This window comes from Galeopterus variegatus, unplaced genomic scaffold (assembly GCF_000696425.1).
Source record: "Galeopterus variegatus unplaced genomic scaffold, G_variegatus-3.0.2 Scaffold663, whole genome shotgun sequence".
NCBI lineage: Eukaryota > Metazoa > Chordata > Mammalia > Dermoptera > Cynocephalidae > Galeopterus > Galeopterus variegatus.
The window spans coordinates 183,829-208,178 of NW_007726774.1; the positions used below are offsets into that span (position 1 = coordinate 183,829).

Here is a 24,350-nt window from a genome sequence, read left to right on the forward strand (position 1 = left end):
AGACCGGTTCCCGCTCACTGGCTGAGCGAGGTGCGGGTGCAACACTGAGGGTTGCGATCCCGTTGCCGGTCCCGGTCCGGTACGGGCGCGACACTGAGGGTTGCGATCCGTTGCTGGACACGAAAAAAGACAAAAAGGAAAAAAAAAAAAAAGAACCTTTCCATGTACTTCTTGAAGTACCCTCATGTTTGGCAATAAAGAGGCTGCTGGTGATCTTAGAGAATGGTAAGGCTTGGAGTCAGAAGGAATAAGGTTCAGGAGTGAGCAAACGGTAAGAGAAATGGAAACAAATATAGACACGTGTAGTATAACACATTCAGACTACAGGTTAGCCAGTAGCACCGTATTTTATCAGAAGAGTAAGGTACAAATGAAAACGTCAGCATATTATGTAAATTGCTGTTACCCTTTGTGTCCTAGACAGCACAGGCTGAGTCCAATGATCTGATTAGAACCATGCTTTTATGAATAATATAGCATGTTGTATTCAAAAAGAAATGAACTACCGTTGTCACCTTCATGTTATCCTTGAGCTATATTCTTGCTGTTCTCCTCCGTGCCTGATCAACAAACAGTAACAAAAGCAAGCACCATCACCTCTAGCTAACTGAAATGCATGCTAGAGAAGTGCAGACATCTTACCAGGATTTCTTAGTCGTGGTAGTAGAATGAGCACACTAGGGCAAAGTTAATTCTGTGTCTAACTGAAAATTCATTTATTTGTCAGGCACAAACTTTTTACCGTAATCCTAACAGGCATGGGTTCACATTAATGGCCTAAAGCATAGGTAGTGGATTAGAGACCTGATATTCAGGAGTTCTATTCAGTGTTGTACAGCCATGGATGAGTCACTTAAAGTTAATAATTCTTACACAAAGGGCACTACAGTAACTTCACTGTTAATAGCTGGATAGAGTATTGATTCCTTGAGAATAGGGCACTTTATAAATGCTTCTTGGTACTGTCTAACTTCCCTATGCTATGTTAAAATAGGCTACCAACTGAATTGAGCTTTCCTGAGTTAAATAAAAGTTCAGTGGCAATTTCCAGATTTTATGAGTGTAAAACAGTCCTGGGCTCAGACTTGCAGGTGACACTGATGATTCCATGTAGGCTACACTTGTCTGAGACATTATAACTTCCTTTCCATTGTGGTTAATTTTATGCAGTCAAACAAGATAACCTGGTATCTACCACAGTTTAGAAATTTTGTGAAGCCAAAGGTTAAAATTTCTTTTTAAAATCTTATTGGAATGAAATCTCTCTCAGATGATTCCTATGTTAAGATGGGAGCCCCTATTCTCCAGGTTCCTTACTGAAGCTTAAAAATTAACTAATTACGGGCCGGCCCGGTGGCACACTGCTACAGTGTGCCACTTGGGAGTGTGGCGACGCTCCCGCCGAGGGTTCGGATCCCACATACAGACCGGTGGCTCACTGGCTGAGTGAGGTGCAGGTGCAACACCGAGGGTTGCGAATCCCGTTGCCGGTCCCGGTCTGGTATGGGCGCGACACTGAGGGTTGCGATCCGTTGCCAGTCACGAAAAAAAAGACAAAAAGGAAAAAAAAAAATTAACTAATTAATTAATTAATTAATTAAGAAATAAAGAATGTGTTTGTATTTCAGAGTTCAGTGTGAGGCATCTTCAGATTAAACCTGGCTGAGTAGCCAGTGTTCAATATGAGAGAAAATCATCCAGTAGACATTTGAGCCTCCTTTCAGGGAAACATCACTAGCAAAAATGCACTTGCTACTTTTCCTTCTGTTTGATTAATTCATTAGACTTGAAACTGAGATGGTTTTATTTCCCTCTTCTATGGCACTTCAAGTGAAAGGAGTCGAAGAGTTGTGTTACCAGTGGCATAAAGAAGTCTGCTGACCACTAACCTGGTGAGCAGTAGAGAGACAGTTCTAAGTGCTCATAGTTCTTAAAGACTCTAGTAAATGTGGTGAGGAGATGAACCCCAAAGGTGATCCAGTGTCCTTTCTTCACTGCCCCATTTTCTTCTAAAAAATGTTTTATTGAGCATTTTTAAATGCAATAGGTTGTGTTAGGCACTATGGAATATATAAGTAATTCAAATTTCTTTCATATATATAAAAAGAAGTACATATAACTCTATATATACACACATCACACCTATGTACACACACATATATTTACATTAACACTTAAAGAAGTATATCATTAGCATGCTTTGAGCTGGAAGAATCAGAAAACAACTCAAAACGGTTTAAAACAGTAGGGAAATATATTACTTTATATAGCAGGACGTTCAAAACTAGGGCAGCTTCAGATGTTGTACAGTCAGGGCTCAGGATCTATTTTTCTGTACTGCTTTCAGCCTAGCCCTCCTGTTGGCTTTGTCTTCAAACTAGTTGACCACATGATTTGCAAGAGGGCCAAGGCAGTTCTGGGCACCTTGGGCAGATAAGACAATATCCAGAGGCAGAAAAAAGAGCTTTCTCTTTCATGACCAGATTGGAGAGATGGAAGAATGGATCCATCAGGAAACTCACAGTCTAGTGGAGGAGAGAGCATGCAACAATGTGATACTGTACTAGAGATATATATAATATATATTGGTGACACCAAAAGAAAGTACTCTGTTCTCCTCACCCAGCGGGAAAGGGTAGAAGCTTGATAAAGTCTGAGCAGAGAAGACTTCACTTGGGAAGAGGTTGTTAAAACAGTTTGGAACGTGTTGAGTTTGAGGTACAATGGGATCTCCAAATGGAGATATCCAATAGACAGTTGTATGTATACTAGTCTAAGGTGAGAAGAAAAGTCTAAAGAGAAAGACCTAGGATGTAAGTGGTGGTGAAGGCGCTGAGGATGGATGAGCTAATCCAGAGAGAGGACAGAACAGGAGCAAGAATGAGATCCTGAGAAACACTGACATTTAAGCATGGGTGAAATAAGAGTTGCTGACAGAGACAGAAAATAAAAATAAAAAATCTTTTAATGCCATCTGTTTGTAGGATGGGTATAAGCCAACTAGAAATGTCATTTCGTGATATTATACATGTGATTTGGATAAAAGCTAGGAACCTTTCAATACCCATTATTTGCCCAGTAGCAGGTACCCTTTCCCAGGAAACTGGTTGAATGAGACTGTTTTGATGGACCTGAACAGTTCCCCACCCAAAGCAGAATTGGTGCATTAAAATTTCTAAAATGAATGTCTTTTTCTTTTCAGGAGTGGTCACACATTACTTGCCTTCTGGTTTTCCCGCCAAGAGGGAAAACTAAACCGACAGCAAACTATTGAGCTGGGACATCACATCCTTAAAGCACACATTTTTAAGGTAATGAGAGAAGTTCGAGGCTTTTTTCTTTCAATCTCCAGCAGAGTTTTCTTTAATACTATGTGTGTAGTAGTATTTCAGTGCAGTCTCTGCTTTCTGAAATTATTTTGCTGCAAAGTTGGTCCACCTAAAATGTATGGCCTGTTCTTCCCTAGACCTTTAGAAAGAAAACTACATTAGAAATCCCCAATTTAATGGCTTGCTCAACTTTCCAGGAAATGTATATGTATAATCATTTAGGTAAGCAGCATATACATGTATACGTGTGTGCTCCATATATGACTTGTCATCTCCTAAGGACATTCTTCTTGTAGCAGTTGGTTGCAGGTTTTTACAGTGTTTTAAAAAAATCACTGAGAGCAGTTACTCTTTCAATTTTCTTATAATTGTTTTAATGAAGATTCTTGGTGCTGTGATTTTCACACTATTTATTTAGAATCAACATTAGCCTTCCTTGGAGCTCCTTCCCTCAATCTCATTTCAAATTGTAATCTCAGTTTTTCTCCCAGTCATTTCAAATCTTTTACAAACTAAAACATCAGCTTTCATCTCTCAACATTTGTAAGACTGGAATGAGGACCCAGAGAAGGGCACATAATTAATGTTTGTGCATGTATACATTCCTTTGTTTATTCAAACACTTACTGAGGTCTTTTACTAGGTAACAGGGATACAGAAACAAAGAATATATAATCCCTAATCTCAAGGAATTTATAGTCCAGATAACAATTTTGTGTTAACACACAAAAGTAGGAGGAGGAAATTTGTTGTCCCGATTTTTCTAGCCCAAAGTTTGCTATTGCATCTGATAGTTCCAATCCCTACAATTTATTCAGAGTTCTTTTCATGCCTCAGAATTGAGAAATACAGGTATATTAAACAGTTCTCTGTGTCAGACTTCCCTCAAGGGATACTGTTAAAAGATAAAACAGTTCTCTTCAGAGAGAAAGATGGCATTAAGGGCAACTCCAAGAGCCTAGCAAATTCTTCCCAGTATATAAGCATACAGCCAGAGAAGCCTATTCATCAGATGGACAGAAATGAAACCCACAGAGACAAGTCCTTTGTTTGAATCATAATTGTCTTCTCAGGCAAATCACTATACCAAAAATGACCTTACCCAATGACGTTACTTAGTGGGAGCGGAGTGGGACTAAAATAACAGGCAAGGCATTTCATTTCAGTTTCAAGTGGACTGAAAAGTGTCTACTACTACCATATACTCTAAAATTATTGTCCTCCAGTTAGATGGGAAAATAACTTAAGTATTAAACTTTTAGCATCACCATCTGCATAGGATCAGATGCGAAGATGAAGTTGACGGCTGCCTTTGCTGCACCGTAAAATAAATACCAGATTAACAGAGATATAACATGAAGCTTTATTTGACCAAGTGTGACTTTATCCAATATATCGAGAAAGAGCTACATTTAAACCACACACTCCTGTCATTAGCACAGTTTTATCTTAAGTTGCTGCAGACATGGTTGCTTGAGATAAGACTGGCTCCATGTGTGATTCAGGCCATAAATACTCTGGATTACAGCACGTGGTGATGACGTGACTGCAAGATGAAGAATGAAGACTTGGAGCATGGTTTTCCTGGTGCTGCAGTTCACAGGGTCCTCTAAGTACAGAGTGCTCCCAACTGATAGGCTTTAACGTCTCCCAGACTGCTTAGAATTCTCAGTCTTCATCAGCTGAGGGTTATGAAAAGGTAAAGATGGACTTCATGGTTATAACCAGTTCCACTCAGAACTTCTGATCATCAGTGATATATAATTCAATTTATACTTCTTTCCAAAACTTCCTTTGTTTTATTTTTGTTCATGAAAAATTGCATATCATGTTATTAATCAGTTTTAAAATATGAGAAGATTGAGGGTCTGGCTATTGAGCCCTTTTAATTCTTTTTGTTTTTTAAACAACTTTGTTGGGGTATAACTTCCATACCGTAAAATTCACCCATTTCAGGTATACATGTCAGTCATTTTTAGTATACTTACAGAGTTGTGCGACTATCACCACCATCAGTACATTTCCATCACTCTAAAAAATAAACCTCATGCCCATTTAACCATACCGTAAAATTCACCCATTTCAGGTATACATGTCAGTCATTTTTAGTATACTTACAGATTTGTGTGACTATCACCACCATCAGTACATTTCCATCACTCTAAAAAATAAACCTCATGCCCATTTAGAGTCACTCCTCGCCCTACTTTCTATGTCTATAGATTTGACTTTTCTGGACATTTCATATAAATGGCATCATATAATAATGTGTTTTCTGTGTCTGGCCTCTTTCACTTAGCTTAATGTTTTCGGGGTTCCTTAATGTAGCATATATCAGTACTTTATTCCTTTTTATTGCCAAATAATTCCCTGTTTTATGGACATACCACATTTTGTTTATCCATTCACAGCTGGACATTTGGGTTGTTTCTGCTTCTTGGCTATTGTGAATAATGCTGCTGTGAACATGTATTAGTCCATTTCTGTTGCTTATAACAAAATACCTGGAACTGGGTGATTTGTAAAGAAAATGAAATATATTGCTTATAGTTTCAGAGGCTGGAAAGTCCAGCAGAATATTAGCATACAGATTTTTCCTTTTTTAGATTTTTTTAAATAAAGTAAGCAACTTTAAAGTGAACAGCACTTTAAAGTGACATTTAGTACATTCACAATGTTAGTGTACAAGATTTGCGTGTGTGGACATATGTGTTCAGTTCTCTTGAGTATATATATCTAGAAATAGAATTTCTGGGTCATATAGTAACTCTATGCTTAACATTTTGAAGAATTGCTAATCTATTTTCCAAAGTGGCTACTCCATTTTACAATCCCACGAGCAATGTATGAAGGTTCCAGTTTCTTCACACTTTCACCAACATTTGTTAGCCATTGTCTTTCTTTCTTATTTTAGCCATTTTAGTGGACGTGAAGTGGTATCTCATTGTGGTTTTGATTTGCATTTCCCTATTAACCCATGTTACTGCACATTTACAATTCTTTTGTGATCCTCTGATTGCCATTTAGATTTTTTTTTAATCTAGGAAAAGAAAACAGGATGTTTGTGAATTGTGGCCAGAGATATTTCAGCTTAGTTTGTATTGCAGAATGTTTTCATTGAGTTGAGTCTAGTCACTGGAAGGATTTTGGATTATTCTTGCAATTAGCTTCCTAAATCCTGCCCTCTCAAATGTTCCTTCACTTAGTCCTATAAAATTTCTCATCAGAACAGAACTATTGGCCTGGGGAAAAAATGCTATAGGTAGAAGAAAGCTCCTTTTACTGACATCAATCAAAAGGCCTGCGTTCAGGGCCGGCCCGGTGGCGCACTGCTACAGTGCGCCGCTTGGGAGCACGGTGGCGCTCCCGCCGAGGGTTCGGATCCCACATACAGACCGGTTCCCGCTCACTGGCTGAGTGAGGGGCGGGAGCAACACCGAGGGTTGCGATCCCGTTGCCGGTCCCGGTCCAGTACGGGCGCGACACTGAGGGTTGCGATCCGTTGCCGGACACGAAAAAAGACAAAAAAAAAAGGCCTGGGTTCATATGCAAACTCTGCCACTTAACTTAGGCAGTCTAAGTTTTCTCATCTGTAAAATGATAACAATAACTTGGCATTGTTATGAGGATCATATGAGTACTAGGCATATAAATATAAGGTTTTATGATCAAAATGATTAATAATAATCTCTTTCCTGAAAAATAAGACTTAATAACAAACATTAATTCCTGATAGTAATATCACCCTGTCACTTCAGAGGTTACCTAGCATCCTCAACAGCAGTGGTTGGCAAACTTTTTCTGTGAAGGGCTTAGACATGGCTTTGTAGTCTATACAGTTTCTCTTGCAACTGCTTAACTCTGCCATTGTAGCTCAAAAGCAGGCAGAGACAATACAGAAATGAATGGGTATGGCTGTGTTCCAGTAAAACTTGATTTTAAAAATACATGGAAGGCTGGATTTGGCCACTGACCATAGTTTGCCAACCCCTTCTTTACAATGAAAGGCACCTTCCCTTTGTTTACCAGTATCCTTTTACTGTAACAAAACATGGCCATGTGTAGTGGTCAGATAAGAACCGTGATAATCCATTCGAGACAGCTGGATATCACTTGAAACAAGTGGACCACTTGGCGATTTATTTGTAAATAACTTGCTTTATAGAAGCTCATTGGATAAGCCCCAGGGTTAGTTTTTGCCATGATCTTTTTTTTTTAAATTAATATATATATATATTTTTTACATTCTATAAAGTTGTTACATAGCAGTTGAGAGGGAGGAGGAGGGGGGAAGGGGAAGGGAATGGGATGGAAGAAGGAAGAAGGGGGAAGGGTGGGATTGAGGCCTGTGGCACCCCCCTCATTCCCACAGGGGAGACCAGGGGTCTTCCGGCAGTGGCTCACTCATTGCTTGGCTGGGTGCAGATGTTGGGGGTGTGGCAAAAGCCCCACCCCCCACCACCCCAGCTCAAGAACCCAGGGCCCTTCTTGCTGCAGCTCAGTGGTTGTTGCTGGGCTGGTTATGCAAGTCAGGGGGCGTGGCCAAGGCCCTCGGCCCCCACCCTCAGGACTGGTTGCAGGTGTTGGTGTCAGGGGGCGTGACTGAGGCCCCCAGCCCTCCCTGCTTTCTGGCTTGGTAGCCCAGGGTACTTCCAGTCCTTCTAGGTGTTATAGGTATTCTTTGGTGAAATGAGACCTTTACTAGTTAATATCAAACTTTGTCTCTGGTTGTGGGTACTTTGTTTTTTCTTTCAGTTTAGTGTTGGATTATTCCCACCACATAAACTCAGCACTGGAACTAATTTGTTGTCCTTTGCTTATTTTTTTTTTTAATTTTTATTGAATCATAATTGATTATACATATTTTGGGGTTTCAATGTTGACATATGTTGATCAAATCAATATTATTAGTATATATATTGTTATAAATTGTACTTATTCTTTATGCCCCTTGTCCAATCTCTCTCTATCCCCCTCTCCCTCCTCCCTCCTACCACTGATAACCCTAGATCTCTTCTCTTTCTGAAAGAGTAATGGTTACTCTTTTGATTTGTTGCCTAGATGATCTGTCCAATGCTGAGAGGTGTGTACAGATACCCCAGTATTATCATAGAGCAGATGCTTCTTCTGTCACTCTGGAGTGGGCTTTGTGGAGAGAGACATCATCATCTTTTCTTTGGTCTATGCTGGTGACTCCCCTTGTGTTAATGTACTCCAGTGGCTGGTGGACCATCTGCGTGGTGGTTGTGACATCTAGCTGCTTTCATGGCAGCCGTGGCATCACATGGAGGTGATGTTTTTGGCATGTTCCTTGGCACTGGCAGTGTGCCTGGTTGTGAGAGGGGGTCCTGTCCTCAGCTCCATGCCTCAGGTCCCCCTGCAGGCCCTGAGGCATTGGCAGTGTGTCCTTTGCTTACTTCTAAAATGGGGGAACTTCCTATGGGGACCAGGGTTTGAGCTCTGTGGTTGGGCTAAATTGCTGCTTTGCTGCTGATTCTCTAGGGAAGGCTTTTTGTGCAGCTTGGGTTCTAATGATTGACTTTATAGGTACTTCCAGCTCTCATAAGATCCCGTGCACCTGGGTTGTGTAGAAACTCCAGTCTGGGCCTGAGTCTTTTCATCAAACTGCACCCCATGGAATTCTATATTCCTGACCAGTCTCCTCTGAGTGGTCCTGCACTGATTGGGGGGCAGATCAGCTGTCCTTGCTGTGCCCAGTGTTCCCCCAGTGGACCCATCTCCCCCACCGCCTGTGCTCCCAACACTTCCTGTGAGACAGGCCATTCTCCGGTCCCTTGCAGTGACTCACCGGCCTCTGAGTGGCTCCTTTTTTTCAGTTGTTCTGGCTCCTCACTCCTTCGTGGGTCCACGGGAACCCTATTAGTACTCTTGCTGTCCTGGGGGCTGCAAAGGCCCTCTTCTCCCCTGCTGTCTCCAGGCAACTTCATCTGAAGGGCACAGCTGCGGCTTCTGCTGGCTCCTTCTCCATGCACTCGGCAGCTCCAGCCTGGAAGCGGCTGGGATTCGAAAAGGTCGGAGCAGCTTTTCTTTCTCTCATCGTGGCTTCTCCCACCTTCATGCACTCAACAGGTCTCTCCTCCTCTTCCCCTGAGCTCTAACAGCCCCAGCTTGGCTTTGTTTTTTCATAGTTGAAAATTGGTTGATTTGTGGGAGAGAGTGATGCTGGGGACCGTCTATTCTGCTATCTTGACCAGAGGTCTGCCATGATCTTAAGATACCCGATTCTAAGATGAGATTGCTTTTGTTTCTTCATGCTTTCTCTGTTGTCTTAAAGTATTCAAAAATACTTAGCAAGCTAATTACAGGCTGATAAACAGAGTAAATTTAGATTCTAAGGAATGGATTCCATTACAATTTATCACTGACAAAAAGGGATTCCCTCTTACCTGAGCAATACTAGTTAAAGATACCAAAGATGCACATTTTCGAGTTATTTGAACATAAAATTCTCTTTAAGATATCATCTCTGTAGAATTTAATTACGGGTTATTTTTGGCTATGTTGTGGCCAGTAATAAGATCACATTTATCTGCCTGTCACCTTTGTTGAGTTGAGTTTGACTAAACTGAAACTTCTTCCTCCCATAGTTCACAGGAGCAAAGGGTCAACCCTACCAACCAGAAGAAATCAAAAGTCCATAGTACACGTACAGCTAATATTCCAAATCCTAGACTCTGGCTCTATATTTTAGAGTTATTTCTTGTGTATTTACTCCAACCTCAGTGGGGTTCTCAGTGCTGCTCTGTGGTCTATTTACTAGACAATTTAATTGACATTCATTTACTGAGGTCTTTCCTTAGCTCTTTTTCCCCTTTCTTTTTCCTTTAGTTCTTAACCAAGTCAACTAATTCAACAAACATCCTAACTTATGAGTCACCAAAAAAAGCAAAGCCATCAAGTATGACTTCCTTTAGCCACTTTCCTCCCCTCACCAATAAAACAATCTACATTATTATCAGTTCTTACCTCCTTTTTTCTTATTTCAGAGATCCTTATTCCTTGTTTTTTTTAATTTTATTATGAAACATTTAAGACATATAGGAAAAGCACAGGTAAGTAAGTGAATATTTGATTATCTACCAGATTTAACAGATGTTAAGATCTTCCCATGTTTGCTTCAAATCTTTTTCTTTGTTTTTAAGAAACGAGATATCTGTACCAACTGGCTAGAAAAAAAAAAAAAAAAACCCCAAATGTAACACATTCAGTAGAAGCCCCTTTTGTATTCTCTCACTCTCCTAGAGGTAACTCCTTTTCTAAATGTGGAAGGATTTAGCACATGCTAACCACTCCTGACATATGTTCTTCTCATCCATGTTTTGTACTTTTCTAACATAGGTATATATTCATAAATAACATACAGAATTATTTTAAACTTGACATAATAGTATCATGCTGGTCATATAATTCTGTAACTTTTTCTTTTATTCAGCATTGTGTCTTTGAGATTTCTCTGTAGATCTAGGTCATTAGTTTTCAACTTTGGCTATTCATTATATTCTCCTGGAGAGCTTTAAAACACACACGTGCACACACACACACACACACGCACGCACACACACACTCCTGAGTCTTACTTCCAGAGATTGATTCATTGTTTTGGAGTAGAGCCTAGGCTTTTTTTTAATAGACTTTATTTCTTAGAGCAATTTTAGGTTTCTATAAAAACTGAATAGAAAGTATAAAATTTTCATATACTCACTGCCCTAACCACAGCTTCCCCTATTATTAACATCTTGCATTAGTGTGGTACATTTGTTACAATTGATGAACCAATGATACATTATCATTAACTGAAGTTCATAGTTTACATTAGTGTTCACTCTTTGTGTTGTACAGTTCTGTGGATTTTGCCAAATGCATAATGTCATGTGGTCACATTACAGTATCACACAGAATAGTTTCATTGCCCTAAAATTCTTTTGTCCTACACCTATTCGTTCCTCTCCTCTTACCCTCCCCCACCCCTGACAATAACCATCTTCTTACTGTCTGTATAGTTTTGCCTTTTCCGGAATGTTATATAGTTAGAATCACACAGTGTAACCTTTTCAGACCGGCTTCTTTTACTTAGCAATCTACATTTAAGGTTTTTCCATGTCTTTCTGTGGCTTGAGAACTCATTTCTTTTTATTGCTGAATGATATTCTACTGTATGGATGTACCACAGTTTATCCATTCATCTATTAAAAGACATCTTGATTGCTTCCATCTTTTGACAATTATGAATAAAGCTGCTATAAACACTGATATATAAGTTTTTGTGCGGACATAAATTTTCAGCTCATTTGGGTAAGTGCCTAGGAGTGCAATTACCAGATCATTTGATAAGAGTACGTTTAGCTTTGCAAGACACTGCCAAACGATCTTCTGAAGTGGCTGTGCTGTTTTCCCACCAGCAATGACTGAGCATTAGTATTTTTTAAAAGCTCCCCAGGTAATTTTAATGTTCAGCCCAGTGAACTGAAAATCAATAGTCTACATCATTCATTTAGAGATAGCAGTATATAGTGAGCATGGTTGTTAAGAGACTAGGCTCCAAAACCAGACTGCCTGGCTTAAAATCCTGTCTCTCCTCCTTCCTGACTGTATGACTTTGAGCAACTTATTTAACCTTACTATGTCTCTGTTTACTAATTTTTTAAATGGGGTAATAATAGCACTTATCTCATGTGATGGTTGTGAGGATTTAATTCACTAATATATATAAAATGCTTAGAAGAGGACTGGGATCTCTAAGGACTGTGTATATGTTAACTACATATATATGCTAACTTTAAGATAGGGGATACCTCTGATAGAATAGAGTAAGGAAGAGATATAAAGGATTCTACTATGATAGATTTTATTTCTTAAAAATAAAAATGAAGCCATTTTTATTAAAATAAATAGAAATAACCTAAAAGTTCAATAGTAGGACAGGATTAAATAAAGTGTGATTCAGCTGCATAGTGGAATACTGTGCTGTTAAACCTGTGCATTGAGTTCTCAATTTTGGTTATTGTATTTCTCAATTCTAGAATTTCCATTATTATGTTTTCATAGTTTTCTAGTTCTCTGTCACCATGCTCAGTCTTTTCTTTTATCTCCTTGGACATAATAAACATAGTTATTTCAAAGTCTATGTCTGATAACTCCAGTGTATGGAGCCTTTTAGGTTGATTTCTGCTGTCTATTATTTGTGCTAGTTTTCATTGATATCTTATTACCTTATGTGCCTGTTTGTATATTATTGTGTGCTGGTCTTAGCATTTGCAAATACTTTGAGACTAGGATGATATTATCTTCCTCCTGATTTAATTTATGTTTGCATAGCAGTTCAGGATCACCTCATTCAATTTTCAAAGATTAAGATAATTCAAAGCTCTGTTGCAATCCCTGTGAGAGCCTGCCTATTCCTGGTTCACATTTACTTCTGGGTTAAGTCTTTTGTGGCAGGTGGGATCCCATACCAAGGCAAGGAAGTTCACCAGGTCACTCCCCGCTCCTTTGGTGGGCTGGGTCCTATACTCCAATTCCTGTCTCCTTAGCTATCAGAAGTACTTTTGGTTAATTCTGCAGAACTGACAAACACACCCAGGAGAAAAGCAGCTCCAAACTGCTCTCCTGGGCTCCTTCCTGTCCTAGATCCTGGCCCAGTAATTCTTCTGTAACTTGTTAGCTCTCCTCTTTCAAAGGGGGGATGTTTTTTAGATTTTGTACAGCTTCTCCTAGTTGGCCTTAGCAGAAATGTTTGTCCAAATTTCTTAGATATACCATTAGCAGAGGTGGAAATCCACCCAAGTCCTCTTGAGCAAAAATAATGACTCCACATTCTGGGAACATCCAACTTTTCTCTAAAGATCTTAGGCTTTCTCATATAAAATTACTTTGTTACATGTAAGTGACCAGAAGTGATCCAAGAATCACACAGAAAACAAAGACAATTTATATTCAAGAAAACTAAATCCAAACTCATAGGCTCTGAGCAGAGGGGTGAGTTGCTGCATCTTCCAGAGCAGCTAAATACAACATTTTCTGAGCCCTCTGATGCCGGAGACCTTGGGCAAAAGGAGAATTGCCATGTGACTTTAATAAACCACTGGTACAAGGGGTGAGTTGCTGCATCTTCCAGAGCAGCTAAATACAACATTTTCTGAGCCCTCTGATGCCAGAGACCTTGGGCAAAAGGAGAATTGCCATGTGACTTTAATAAACCACTGGTACAGCATCATTCTTCCGTAAAATAATATTCCTAATAATTCTAAAGATTAAGTGAAAATATCTAATGAACCCCACTTAAGTCAACGTTCAAGAGAAAGTTGACTATTACAGGTCATAGACATAGTTTTACTTTAAATTTCATAGTTGGAAAGAAGCGTGTAGTGCTTAGTTGAAATCATAAGGGTAAAGCCATAGGAATAGATGAGATTGTCTGGGATAGAAAAGAACAATTTTAGAGAAGAGGACCAAGGATGGAGAATGGTTTCGAATTAAAGGTAAAGAAAGAAGCCAGAAATCAGCTGTTTTGTCTATTTTAGTTGGTACTTCTATAGCTAAGAATTCAGAAGTGAAGTCCTGAATCATGTACTTTTTACTTTTTTTAATATGGTTATAATGGAAGGAACATGAACTTTGGAGTAAAAAAAGACTTGGTTTCTAATTCCAGCTCCAGTAGTTGTGTGACTTTGGGCAAGTTACCTAACCTTCTCTAGATTATTTCCTCCCATATAAAAATAGTGATAAATTCTCTCTCAATGAAAGACATGACTTAAACAAGGGTACTTCAGAAAGTTCGTGGAAAAATGGAATTAAAAAATAATATGAACCTTTCCGTGAACTTTTAGAAGACCCCTTATATCAGGCATGTCTTTCATTGTTAAAAATTTCCTTTATTAGACTATGGACATTACTTTATTCCTGCTGGTTTTTCTATCTAATTGATTAGTATAGTTGATAGTTCCTCAGAAGGTCTGGGTGAGGCCCACACATATTCTAAATTAGGAGACAAGGTACAAATGGGGAATCAGAGCTAAGTTTCTTGGTGGTCTTCTAGGATATATAGTGGTGGTGAGACAAGTTATAGAACCTAACTTGTCTATACTCTACCCATGACTGAGTAGCATTTGGAGTTCTTCCAAAAAGAACTGGAAATATTCTATCTCATATGTCAAAATAAACAATCATAACCGCTTAGTAATGTATTTGCTTCAGTTTTTTATAATTGTTTGCATATGAACTGATTAGCTAAATGAGTGTTTGTGATCAATGTCCCTGTTATTAGTACAAATTAAAAGCGGTTCTGAAGTAATAATGAGCAATCAGAAACTGTTGTTGTTCGCCCTTATTCTTTTTAGTGCACCCAGCTCGTGGTGCCAAGATGGGTACTCTAGTAGAGAGATTCAGAACACAGCTCATCCTCCTCAAGGCCAGAGAAAATATGGCTAATGTAGAAATTAAATAGCTATTTTTCAATAATGAAGAAGGATGGGGGGGAATAATGTCCTTGTGACGTGAGGGGTTAAAACTAGATTCTGTTTCAGCCTCCCAGCGTGGAATTGCAATTCTGGGAACCCGAAGGTCTGCTCTGCCAGGATTTGGCCTAGGCTTTTTGGCTTGCTGCTTATCTATCATTTATAATTAGGATAGGATGGAGTGAGGGGATGAGTAGAAGTAATTAGCATCATCCTTCCTCATTTCGTCGAACTGTGGATTTCTTGATGGGAATGTTTAGACGCAGGCAGCCACTTTTACAAAGCCATGTCAAAGTGGCACAAAATATAAAAACATCCAGAGCTGGTCAGTTAGCTTAGTTGGCTAGAGCATGGTGCTGATAACACCAAGGTCCAGGATTCAGTCCCTCTTACTCACCAAGGTGTGGTGGGGAGCAAAGAGGATCATGTAGAGTGAAGACCCGAGTCACGCCAGCAGGATTAGCTCTGCCCCTTCCTAGCTGCGTGACCCAGGAAACTTCTTTGAGCCTCAGTTTCCTCAGCTGCAAAATGGGAGTAGCAATAAACCTTCCTCACGAGGGTGGGAGCTCAGTGCTTGGCACATTAGGCATTTGATACTTAATTTTCATCCTGCTTATGAAAGAGCTTTGAAAACTACAAAATGTTTTGCAAATAGGAATTATTATTTTTCTGTCCAGGGATCCCATGTCAGAGAATCAGATATGTTTTGGTTCTGGGAAAGAGTTCATACAATAAACAAAGCTAACAATAATCACAATTGTCTTTACTGAGTATTAAATGGCAGGCACTAAAATTAAAAAAAATAAATAAAAGACAAAAAATAAAATTAAAATTAAAAAATAGAAAAAAAAAAACCCAACAACAAAAATGCCAGGCACTGGGCCAGCCCGTGGCTCACTTGGGAGAGCGTGGTGCTGACAACACCAAGTCAAGGGTTAAGATCCCCTTACCGGTCATCTTTAAAAAAAAAAAGAAAGAAAGAAAAGAAAACAGAAAAGCCTTTTCATATATCTGGCCCTCCCATAATTATTCATCATTCAGCCTTTGCTCTAGTGTGAAAATTTCCTCTATAGAAGTTTTTTCTTAACTCACTTTAGAGAGCCTGGGCCTTTTACAGGAAGACCATGACCACCACAACTTGAGGTTTTGTTAGATGAATTTGTAATTCATAAATACTTTACTCTTCCTTTGTCGATGCCCCTTCCCTAGTATGCCAGATAAACACATCTTGCTGATTTGAATGTGCACAAGTATTCTAGGCAAGAACTACCTACATTTCAAGAAACAAAGCAAGCAGAAGTAGCACAAGTTTTGGGGAGCAGGGAACTCCCCAAATTCACTTATTAGGTCCCAGACTTCATTATTAATATCTTCCTGCCCTCAGGATTTTCTGCTTTTAATCATTTGATCCAGATCTTGGCAAAAAAGAGTAGGATGATTTCCAGAGAGCATCTAACCATCAGGAAATTTAAAGAACAAATTAGTGCAACTTCCTCTGCAGAAGCCCCTGTAAAGGGGGTAAACATTAGTACATGCAATGGGATCTATGCCAGTCATACTAGGAGAAAATAGTTGCTGATGGCAATCAGCCTGTATTGTTTTTTCCCTAAGGATGAACAGGTGTGATCATTTGAAAGGTGTATTAGGGTGAAGAATGTAGCTGCTATAACAAACCTTCAAAATCTTAATGACTTAAAGTGTTATTTCTCTTTCACATTGCAGTCTAGTGCAGAGCATTGGGCAGGCTCCTTCCATGTAATAGTTCTGAAATCTCCTTAGGCCTAAGAGTCCTCCATAGGATCCTCTGCAGCTGGCCTGCAATCAGGAGGAGCAATAAAAAGTGTGGAGAAACACACAGGAGGTTTTGGGGCCACACCTGGACATGACTAATACTTCTGCCCAAAATTTTATTAACCAGAATTCAGTCACATGACCCGCCTAACTGTAAAGGAGGCTGGGTAATAGTTTTTCCAAATGCCCAGGAGGAAAATGAAATGGAGATCAATGCTCACATTGCATTAACTCTGCCACAGTATGTATTTCAGTAGCTTGAATTTAAGGAATTTATTCAGGAAGACTAATAAAGATCTGGAAAAACAGATTGCATCTAGATATAGCAGAAAAGAGAGATATTAAGTAGTTTTGTTGCTAGAGACTGCTGAGATAGAGACAACTTAAGTTAGCCTGTTCCTACAGGACTAGTCTTTGTCCCCATCAGTGGATAGGCCTTGCTGGGCATGGACATTGTTAGAGTGAGACTCTATGCTTGTTCATTAGTACCAAAAACCTCAAGACCACTAGCTTACTATTGATGGTACTTTTTTTTTTTGACTGGTAAGGGGATCACAACCCTCGGCACACTGTGGTCCGCACCACGCTCAGCCAGTGAGCGCACCGGCCATCCCTATACAGGATCCGAACCCGCAGCCTCAGCGCTACCAGCGCCGCACTCTCCCGAGTGAGCCATGGGGCCGGCCCACTATTGATGGTACTTTTTATCAGGGCTAATAATTTAATTGCTTCTGTATTTCTTTTTTAGGGTTTGAGTAAAAAAGTTGGTGTATCATCCTCCATCCTCCAAGGTCTCTGGATCTCCTACAGCACAGAAGGTCTTTCCATGGCACTGGCATCTTTACGAAATCTCTACACTCCAAATATAAAGGTAAATGCAAGGAAATTAGAAACAGATTAGAGAACTTACTGTGGAAAAAATAAAATTAGAAGGATATTAAGTGGCCGTTTAGTTCATCTTTGACCTTCCTTAGACTGTCTCCTATTGTTGTTACATTCTATTCTGTGAGCTGAAGACTAACCCTGTTGCCCATCTACCTTCTGTAAGCCGACTCTGACATACGGGATCAGGTCCTGCTGGTTCTACAGAGTAAGTCGATCTCGGGTAGCCTTTGTTTTGGTAGGAGCTTTTCTGACTAAGAGTTAGTAGAGACTGCGTTCAGCACTGCAGTATGGGTGGCATTTGCTCTAGCTACTGAGCAGTTTATGTAAAAGAGACGTTTTACATTCCTTTCCAAAGGCAAGGCATTGAAAAAGAAACAAATGAAGATTATAAAATAAAGCTGTTGGTAAATGTTACTAGACACTATTGTAGGGTCTCAATGACTTAATAAAAGATGACTAAAAGAATGTAACTGAAGTTTGGTTATTATTTCTATTTATTTACTTATTTCTAGGTCAGCCGACTGCTGATTTTGGGAGGTGCCAATATTAATTACCGGACAGAGGTTTTAAATAATGCTCCAATCCTATGTGTCCAGTCTCATCTTGGTTACACGGAAATGGTGGCCCTGCTGTTGGAGTTTGGGGCCAACGTGGATGCCTCTTCAGAAAGCGGCCTGACTCCTCTGGGGTATGCTGCAGCGGCAGGGTACCTGAGCATTGTGGTGCTGCTGTGCAAGAAACGGGCCAAGGTAATGTCTGCCAGCTCTGCTGCTTTTCCTTTCTTACCTTTTCCTTTCTTCTCAGAGTAGAGTCTTTTGTATCTCTGGTGTTACCTCATGAGTCCAAACCCTGATGGGGAGCAGATTGAAGGGAGTGCTGGCTTTGCATACCTCCCAATGTTTGCCCACGTGCCACTGCCAGTCCATGCTGTATCTGGACACTGTTCTAAAACCTTTGAGAGGTACTTAGAAAACTGCATTTATCGGTAGCCACAAAAAGTCCCTGCCTGACAACCCAAAAATTCCCTACTGAGCTCAGGAGAAGCCCCTTTCTAACAAAGAGAGGAAGAAAAAGTGGGGGGATGAGGAGACTGCAGTGGGAAGTCTGAACTGAATGGCTCAGACTCTAAAGCTTTCATGTGTAGAGAAGAAAAGTTAGCCGTGGAGATAAGGGTGGGACCAGACCCCCTTATCATACCCTTGAAGACCACCACCCTAGAGATATGGGGAGAAGATGATTCTCCCTCTTTGTACTCAAACTGACCAAAGGCACCTCAAAGTGTTTCTGTTAGTACATTTCAGTTCTCTGAAGACATTTTCAAAATTTGTTTGCTTTATGGTATTTCAAGAGCCACTGGTATAAAAAAAACTCAATGTCAAAATATTGGTGAAAAGAAAACTGCTGGTCTCATAAATGTACGCCCCTGGGGGAAACTGTGGCCTCATGGTATTTCATTTCAGTCTTGAGAACAAACTGAAGATTTTGGTGGTTTCACAGTAAAACATAAGTAATATGTATGACCTCATTCTGAGGTGTCCACTGCTCCTACCAGGGAAGAATGTGGGACCCCTGAGACTCCTTTGGGAACTGGGACCCAGGACTCTCAGTGAAATCTCAGAGCCTTAGGGGTTTACTATGATGCAGTGATTGTCCAGCTATAATGTCCCATTCATTTGAATGGACACCTCTAGAAGCAGAATGATGGCTGGGCCTTATTACTGTTGCTGTGAATGTGTATTCTAATCTCAGCTGGGTCTTTCCCGCTGCTTAGTCTTTACACAGCAATGCCATCATTTTATTCATTTTTCATGGTTTTCCCCAGAGCAGATATGGAAATCATTTGTCCTCTTCTCAAGATCCTATCAGGGCCGGCCCGGTGGCGCACTGGAGAGTGCGGAGGGTTCGGATCCCATGTGGAGACCGGTTCCCGCTCACTGGAGACCAGTTCCCACTCACTGGCTGAGCGAGGTGCAGGCGCAACACCGAGGGTTGCGATCCCATTGCCGGTCCCTGGTACGGGCGCGACACCGAGGGTTGCGATCCCGTTACCGGTCAGTAAAAAAGACAAAAAAAAAAGATCCTATCACACCTCTTCTGCTCTCCTACATTACTAAGATTGAGCTCATCTCGATGTGCCTCTATCTCGAAACTTTATCAATTCTTACCTACATTCACCTTTACTTCTGCCTCAGAGAAGGAAGTATTTACCCTCCTTTCCAAAGCAATTGCCTTCACCTGTATTCTTGATCCCAGTATGTTGCTCGTTCTCTCACGTGTTATTTCATTCTTCTTCTAAATTCATACTACTTTTTTTCTCAGTTTCTACAAACCTATGAATGTCTTCTCTAATCTAAAAAAAGAAACTTCCCTCTCTCCTGATAACCGGAAGCTGCGTCTCATCTCTTCCCTTCCATGTACACCAGCCTGTCCTGAGTCATCTCTACTTGCTACGTCTGCTCCCTTACTGCTCTTTAATCACTTGTGATCTGGCTTCCATGAGTGAGAAAGGAGGCAAGTCATTAAAATCATAAGCTTTGGAATCAAACACAACTGGGTCAAATCCTGCATCCACACTTTATATAACGGCTTGGAAAAGTCATTTAACCTCTCTCAATCTCCCTTTTTTGAACTGTAGAAAGGATTAATAGAGTCAGTATGATGATTAAAAGAAATAAATCCTTCTTAAAAAATAGTCTCTTTTAATCTCACACAGTGACTAATAAATAGTATCCTTAAAAAAAAAGTCCCAACCTCTCAGCATTCTACTGAACTACTCTCTCAAAAGTCACTGACTGCCAGTCACCATATAAAGCAGCTTTTCTCATTCCTCACCCTGCTAAACCTCTTATAGTATTGGCAGTTGTGAACTTTACATATTGTCCTAGTTCCCCTACTTCTCTGTTGCTGTTCTCTCCTCTAATGTGACTGTTCCCTAAGATGTTCTCTGGTCTTCTACTCTGTCCTCATACTCTCTCCTGTGGCTTCAGCATCAAAATCATAGGCTTTGAAATCAAATTAGCTGGGTTCTAGTTTTCCTACCTACATTTGGGTGACTCTTAACTCCAAATTTCTAATTCCCAAACATTTTTTGAGCTCTAGTTTCGCATTTCTAGCTGCCTCCTTGATAGTTGTACCCGGGTGCCTCACTGGTACCTTACATTTAACTTTCCAAAATCACTCATTCTCTTTACCCTGTAACTACCGCCTTTTCCTGGCTTTTAAAAATCTGCTAATATTGCCTCTATTTTTCTCAAAACTAAGGAATCTTTGACACCTTCCTCTCCTTTGCCCTTCCAAATTCATTTATTGACCAACTTTTTTCAGTTTTATCCTCAAAATATCTTGAGCAACTCCTCCTTCATCTCTATCCCAACTGCAGCCATCCTTCTGATTTATTCTTGGTATCTTGTATAACAAACCCCCTTTTCAGATTCTAGTCTTATCTAAAACACACCGTCCCCTTAATTTCTTTAAAGCTTTTGTTTTGAAATAATTTTAGACTTTCAAAATCAATGCAAAAATAGTACATAGAGCTCCCATATGCCTTCCATCCATCTTCTCCTACTGTTAACAGCTGAGGTAACCATAGTCAAGTTATCAAAACCAGGAAATTAATATTCATATAATACTATTTACTAATCTACAGACCTTGTTGGGATTTTTTCAATTGTCCCACTAATGTACTTTTTTCTTTACAGGAGCCAATTCAGGATCCCACATTATATTTAGTTCTTATGTCTCTTTAGTCTCCTCCAGTCTGTGAGAGTTCCTCAGTCTTTATCTTTTATCATCTTGACAGTTTTGAAGAATACTGGCCAGTTGTTTTGTAGAATTTTTTTCAATTTTAGCTTATCTGATCTTTTCTCATGATTAGATATACTTTGGTCAAGAATAGCACATAAGTGCCACTGCATCCTTATTAAAATGCAGCCCTTGAGCTACATGATCTTGATATGTCTTATTACAGGTGTTAGTTTTGATCACTTGGTTAAGGTAGTGTCTTCCAGGTTTCTCCACTCTGAAGTTACTGTTTTTTCCTTTGTAATTTGGAGATAGCTTTTAGGGAGATTATTTGAGACTGGGCAGATAAAAATCTTGTTTCTCATCATACTTTCGTTCACTAATTTTAGGATTCATCAATGATTCTTGCTGCAACAATTTTTGCTGTGGTGTTTGCCTAACAGTGATTTTCTGTTTTCATCATTCCTTTGACATTTATTATTGGAGTTCTACTGTAAGGAAGAGCCACCCCCTCTCCCCGGTGTATTTATTTATTCAGTTACTTATTTATATCACTGGGAAGTCATGGATATTTATTTTATTCTATAGCTTATAATCCATTGCCGTCGTTATGTATTTTATTGCTCAAATTGCCCCATATTTGGCCACTGGGAGCTCCTTCCCAATGGCCAAATATGGGCCATTGGTTCCTGTGTTGTTTCAACTTCCCCCTATAATTTTTTGAGCACATCTTTACTTTCTAGCACCATAAGATGTTTCAGACTCATCTTTTACTACTACCGCCCCAGCCTTGGAATCAGCTGTTTCTCCAACGAGCCATGATTTCTTTTATTCATCCCCTTAGTTTTTGAAAAAACAGTTCTGAGCATGAAAACTCTCAATAACTCTCCACTACCTACTGATTAAAATTCAGGCCACTTAACCTGGCATTCAAAAATGTCTATGCTCTGGTTTCAAAAGACATTCTCAACCTTATAGTTTAAACTTCTCTTTCATGTACCCTACCTTTACAAAAACTAGAATAAATTAATCATTTCCTAAGTCAGGCAGTTGAGATAGATCTTTCCCTTTGAATTCATCCTGACTCTAGCTGCAAATTAATTTTTCCTTCCTCTGAAATTTTATTGCATTTTTACTTTCCTTATGACATTTATTATATACTCTTTTGTTGGACAGGCTTTTGTCACATTGGTCATATCTCCCCACCTTGTTCAAAAGTCCCTGAGAGCAGACTCTACATATTACTGTCTTATTCATTCACCTTTTTTCCTTATGTGGTACCTTTTACATACTAGGTACTCAGTAGACATTTGCTATATCTATGGCTAGGTGGAACTAAAGTCAGTGTGGGAAAGCCAGAAACAAAACTTACATTTCAAGTGCACTAACTGTCACAGGACAGATAACCACCTACCTGCCAGAAAAGGCTACTTTATCTATTGAAACTTGTGGCTAATGACCTTCTGGTAGATTGATTTCAATCAGGTTCTTCCTTCAGCTATACTTGTAGCCAACACTGAAATTATTTAAAAAAAAAATGCTGTTGGCGCTTAGTCTAGCATTAGGCTCCAAGTGCTTCTAGCCATTTTGGCAGATCGCTGAGATCCAGCCCTCCCCTTCAATCAGGTTCTTCCTTCAGCTATACTTGTAGCCAACACTGAAATTATTTAAAAAAAAAAAAAAAATGCTCTTGGCGCTTAGTCTAGCATTAGGCTCCAAGTGCTTCTAGCCATTTTGGCAGATCGCTGAGATCCAGCCCTCCCACTGGAAGAGAAGAAGTGGCTTTTGCCAAAGCTTGGTGGTCAAATGAATGATTCATGATATAAGATATTTTGCTTCTTTGGAAAACCAAAAAATTGTAGCTTCAAAATGTTTTTCTTTCCTTTTATGATTTCAAAGATAGTTTTTTTGTGCCAACAGAGCTACAAGTCTCTCAAATCTTGGTCTGAAAAGAATGATTTGAGGACAAAGGAGAATGTACTTCAGGAAAACAAAGCCCGAGCTGGGAACTTTGTTTTCTATTTTTCTTTTAATGTGAAAACAAAAGCCTGAGCTGCTTTTCTGGGGAAAAGTTCTCCCCAGAGGGACATCTAGCTGAGTTGTAGCTCAGTAATGATCTAGCCTGAGTAGAGAGTATCTTCTAAGTTTTCTCCGAGATTGGTTCAAGGAATGGGAAAAGGAAAATCTTGGTGATCTAGACATGTGCAGTGTGTGATGTGACTAGACTTGGAGTACAGCCACACGTACTTGTTCACATGGATTTTTCTCTTCTCCCCGTAGGTGGATCACTTGGATAAGAACGGTCAGTGTGCTTTGGTTCATGCTGCACTCCGAGGTCATCTGGAGGTTGTCAAGTTTTTGATTCAGTGTGACTGGACAATGGCCGGGCAGCAGCAAGGAGTGTTTAAGAAGAGCCATGCCATCCAACAGGCCCTCATTGCTGCAGCCAGCATGGGTTACACTGAGGTAAGAAGTAGGTGATAAGATGTTTTTTTCCTAGCTTTTTACTGAAGGACCTAGGAAACCAGGAGGAAAGTGTTGCATTATTACAAAATTGCCAGCCAAATTAATGTGAATTTTTTACCACTGCTCTAAGGAATAAGGAGATTAAACTCCATGGAGCACTTGACTACACAAAATGCCAAGGTTCCTATAATTATGAGCATAGAACATGATAGTTGAAAAAGACCTTGGANCAAAATGCCAAGGTTCCTATAATTATGAGCATAGAACATGATAGTTGAAAAAGACCTTGGAAATTGTATAAGCCAGTACCTCCAATATTTCTACCCCTATTTAATAGACAATGACACTAAGGCTCACAGGTATTAATTATTGACCTGTGGTCATATGATTAGACAATGTAGCATGGGAAGAGCACAACATTTAGAATCTCAGAAGGACCAGGTTTGAATCCCAGCTTTGCTACTCATTAGCTGTAGATCTTGGACAATTTACAGTTGACGCTTGAACAGCACATGAGTTGGGTGCCAACCCTCCAACAGGCAAAAATCTGCCTATATCTTTTGACTCCCCCAAAACTTAACTACTTAACTACTTAGCTACTGCTTAGTACTACTAATAGCCTACTTTTAGGTAGGCTTCTTAACTGTTTGGTTAAGTATGTCAT

General features: G+C 39.8%; 1 protein-coding gene across 1 annotated transcript in view; it reads left to right on the forward strand.

Annotated features, from left to right (window-relative positions):
- Positions 1–24,350, forward strand: part of TANC2 (tetratricopeptide repeat, ankyrin repeat and coiled-coil containing 2) — a 210,897-nt gene that overhangs the window by 160,020 nt on the left and 26,527 nt on the right. Inside the window, exons 10-13 of the mRNA XM_008571133.1 lie at positions 3,203–3,311; positions 17,343–17,465; positions 17,992–18,228; positions 23,501–23,686. Coding sequence (XP_008569355.1) covers positions 3,203–3,311; positions 17,343–17,465; positions 17,992–18,228; positions 23,501–23,686 — 655 coding nt within the window. The remainder of the gene's footprint in view (positions 1–3,202; positions 3,312–17,342; positions 17,466–17,991; positions 18,229–23,500; positions 23,687–24,350) is intronic.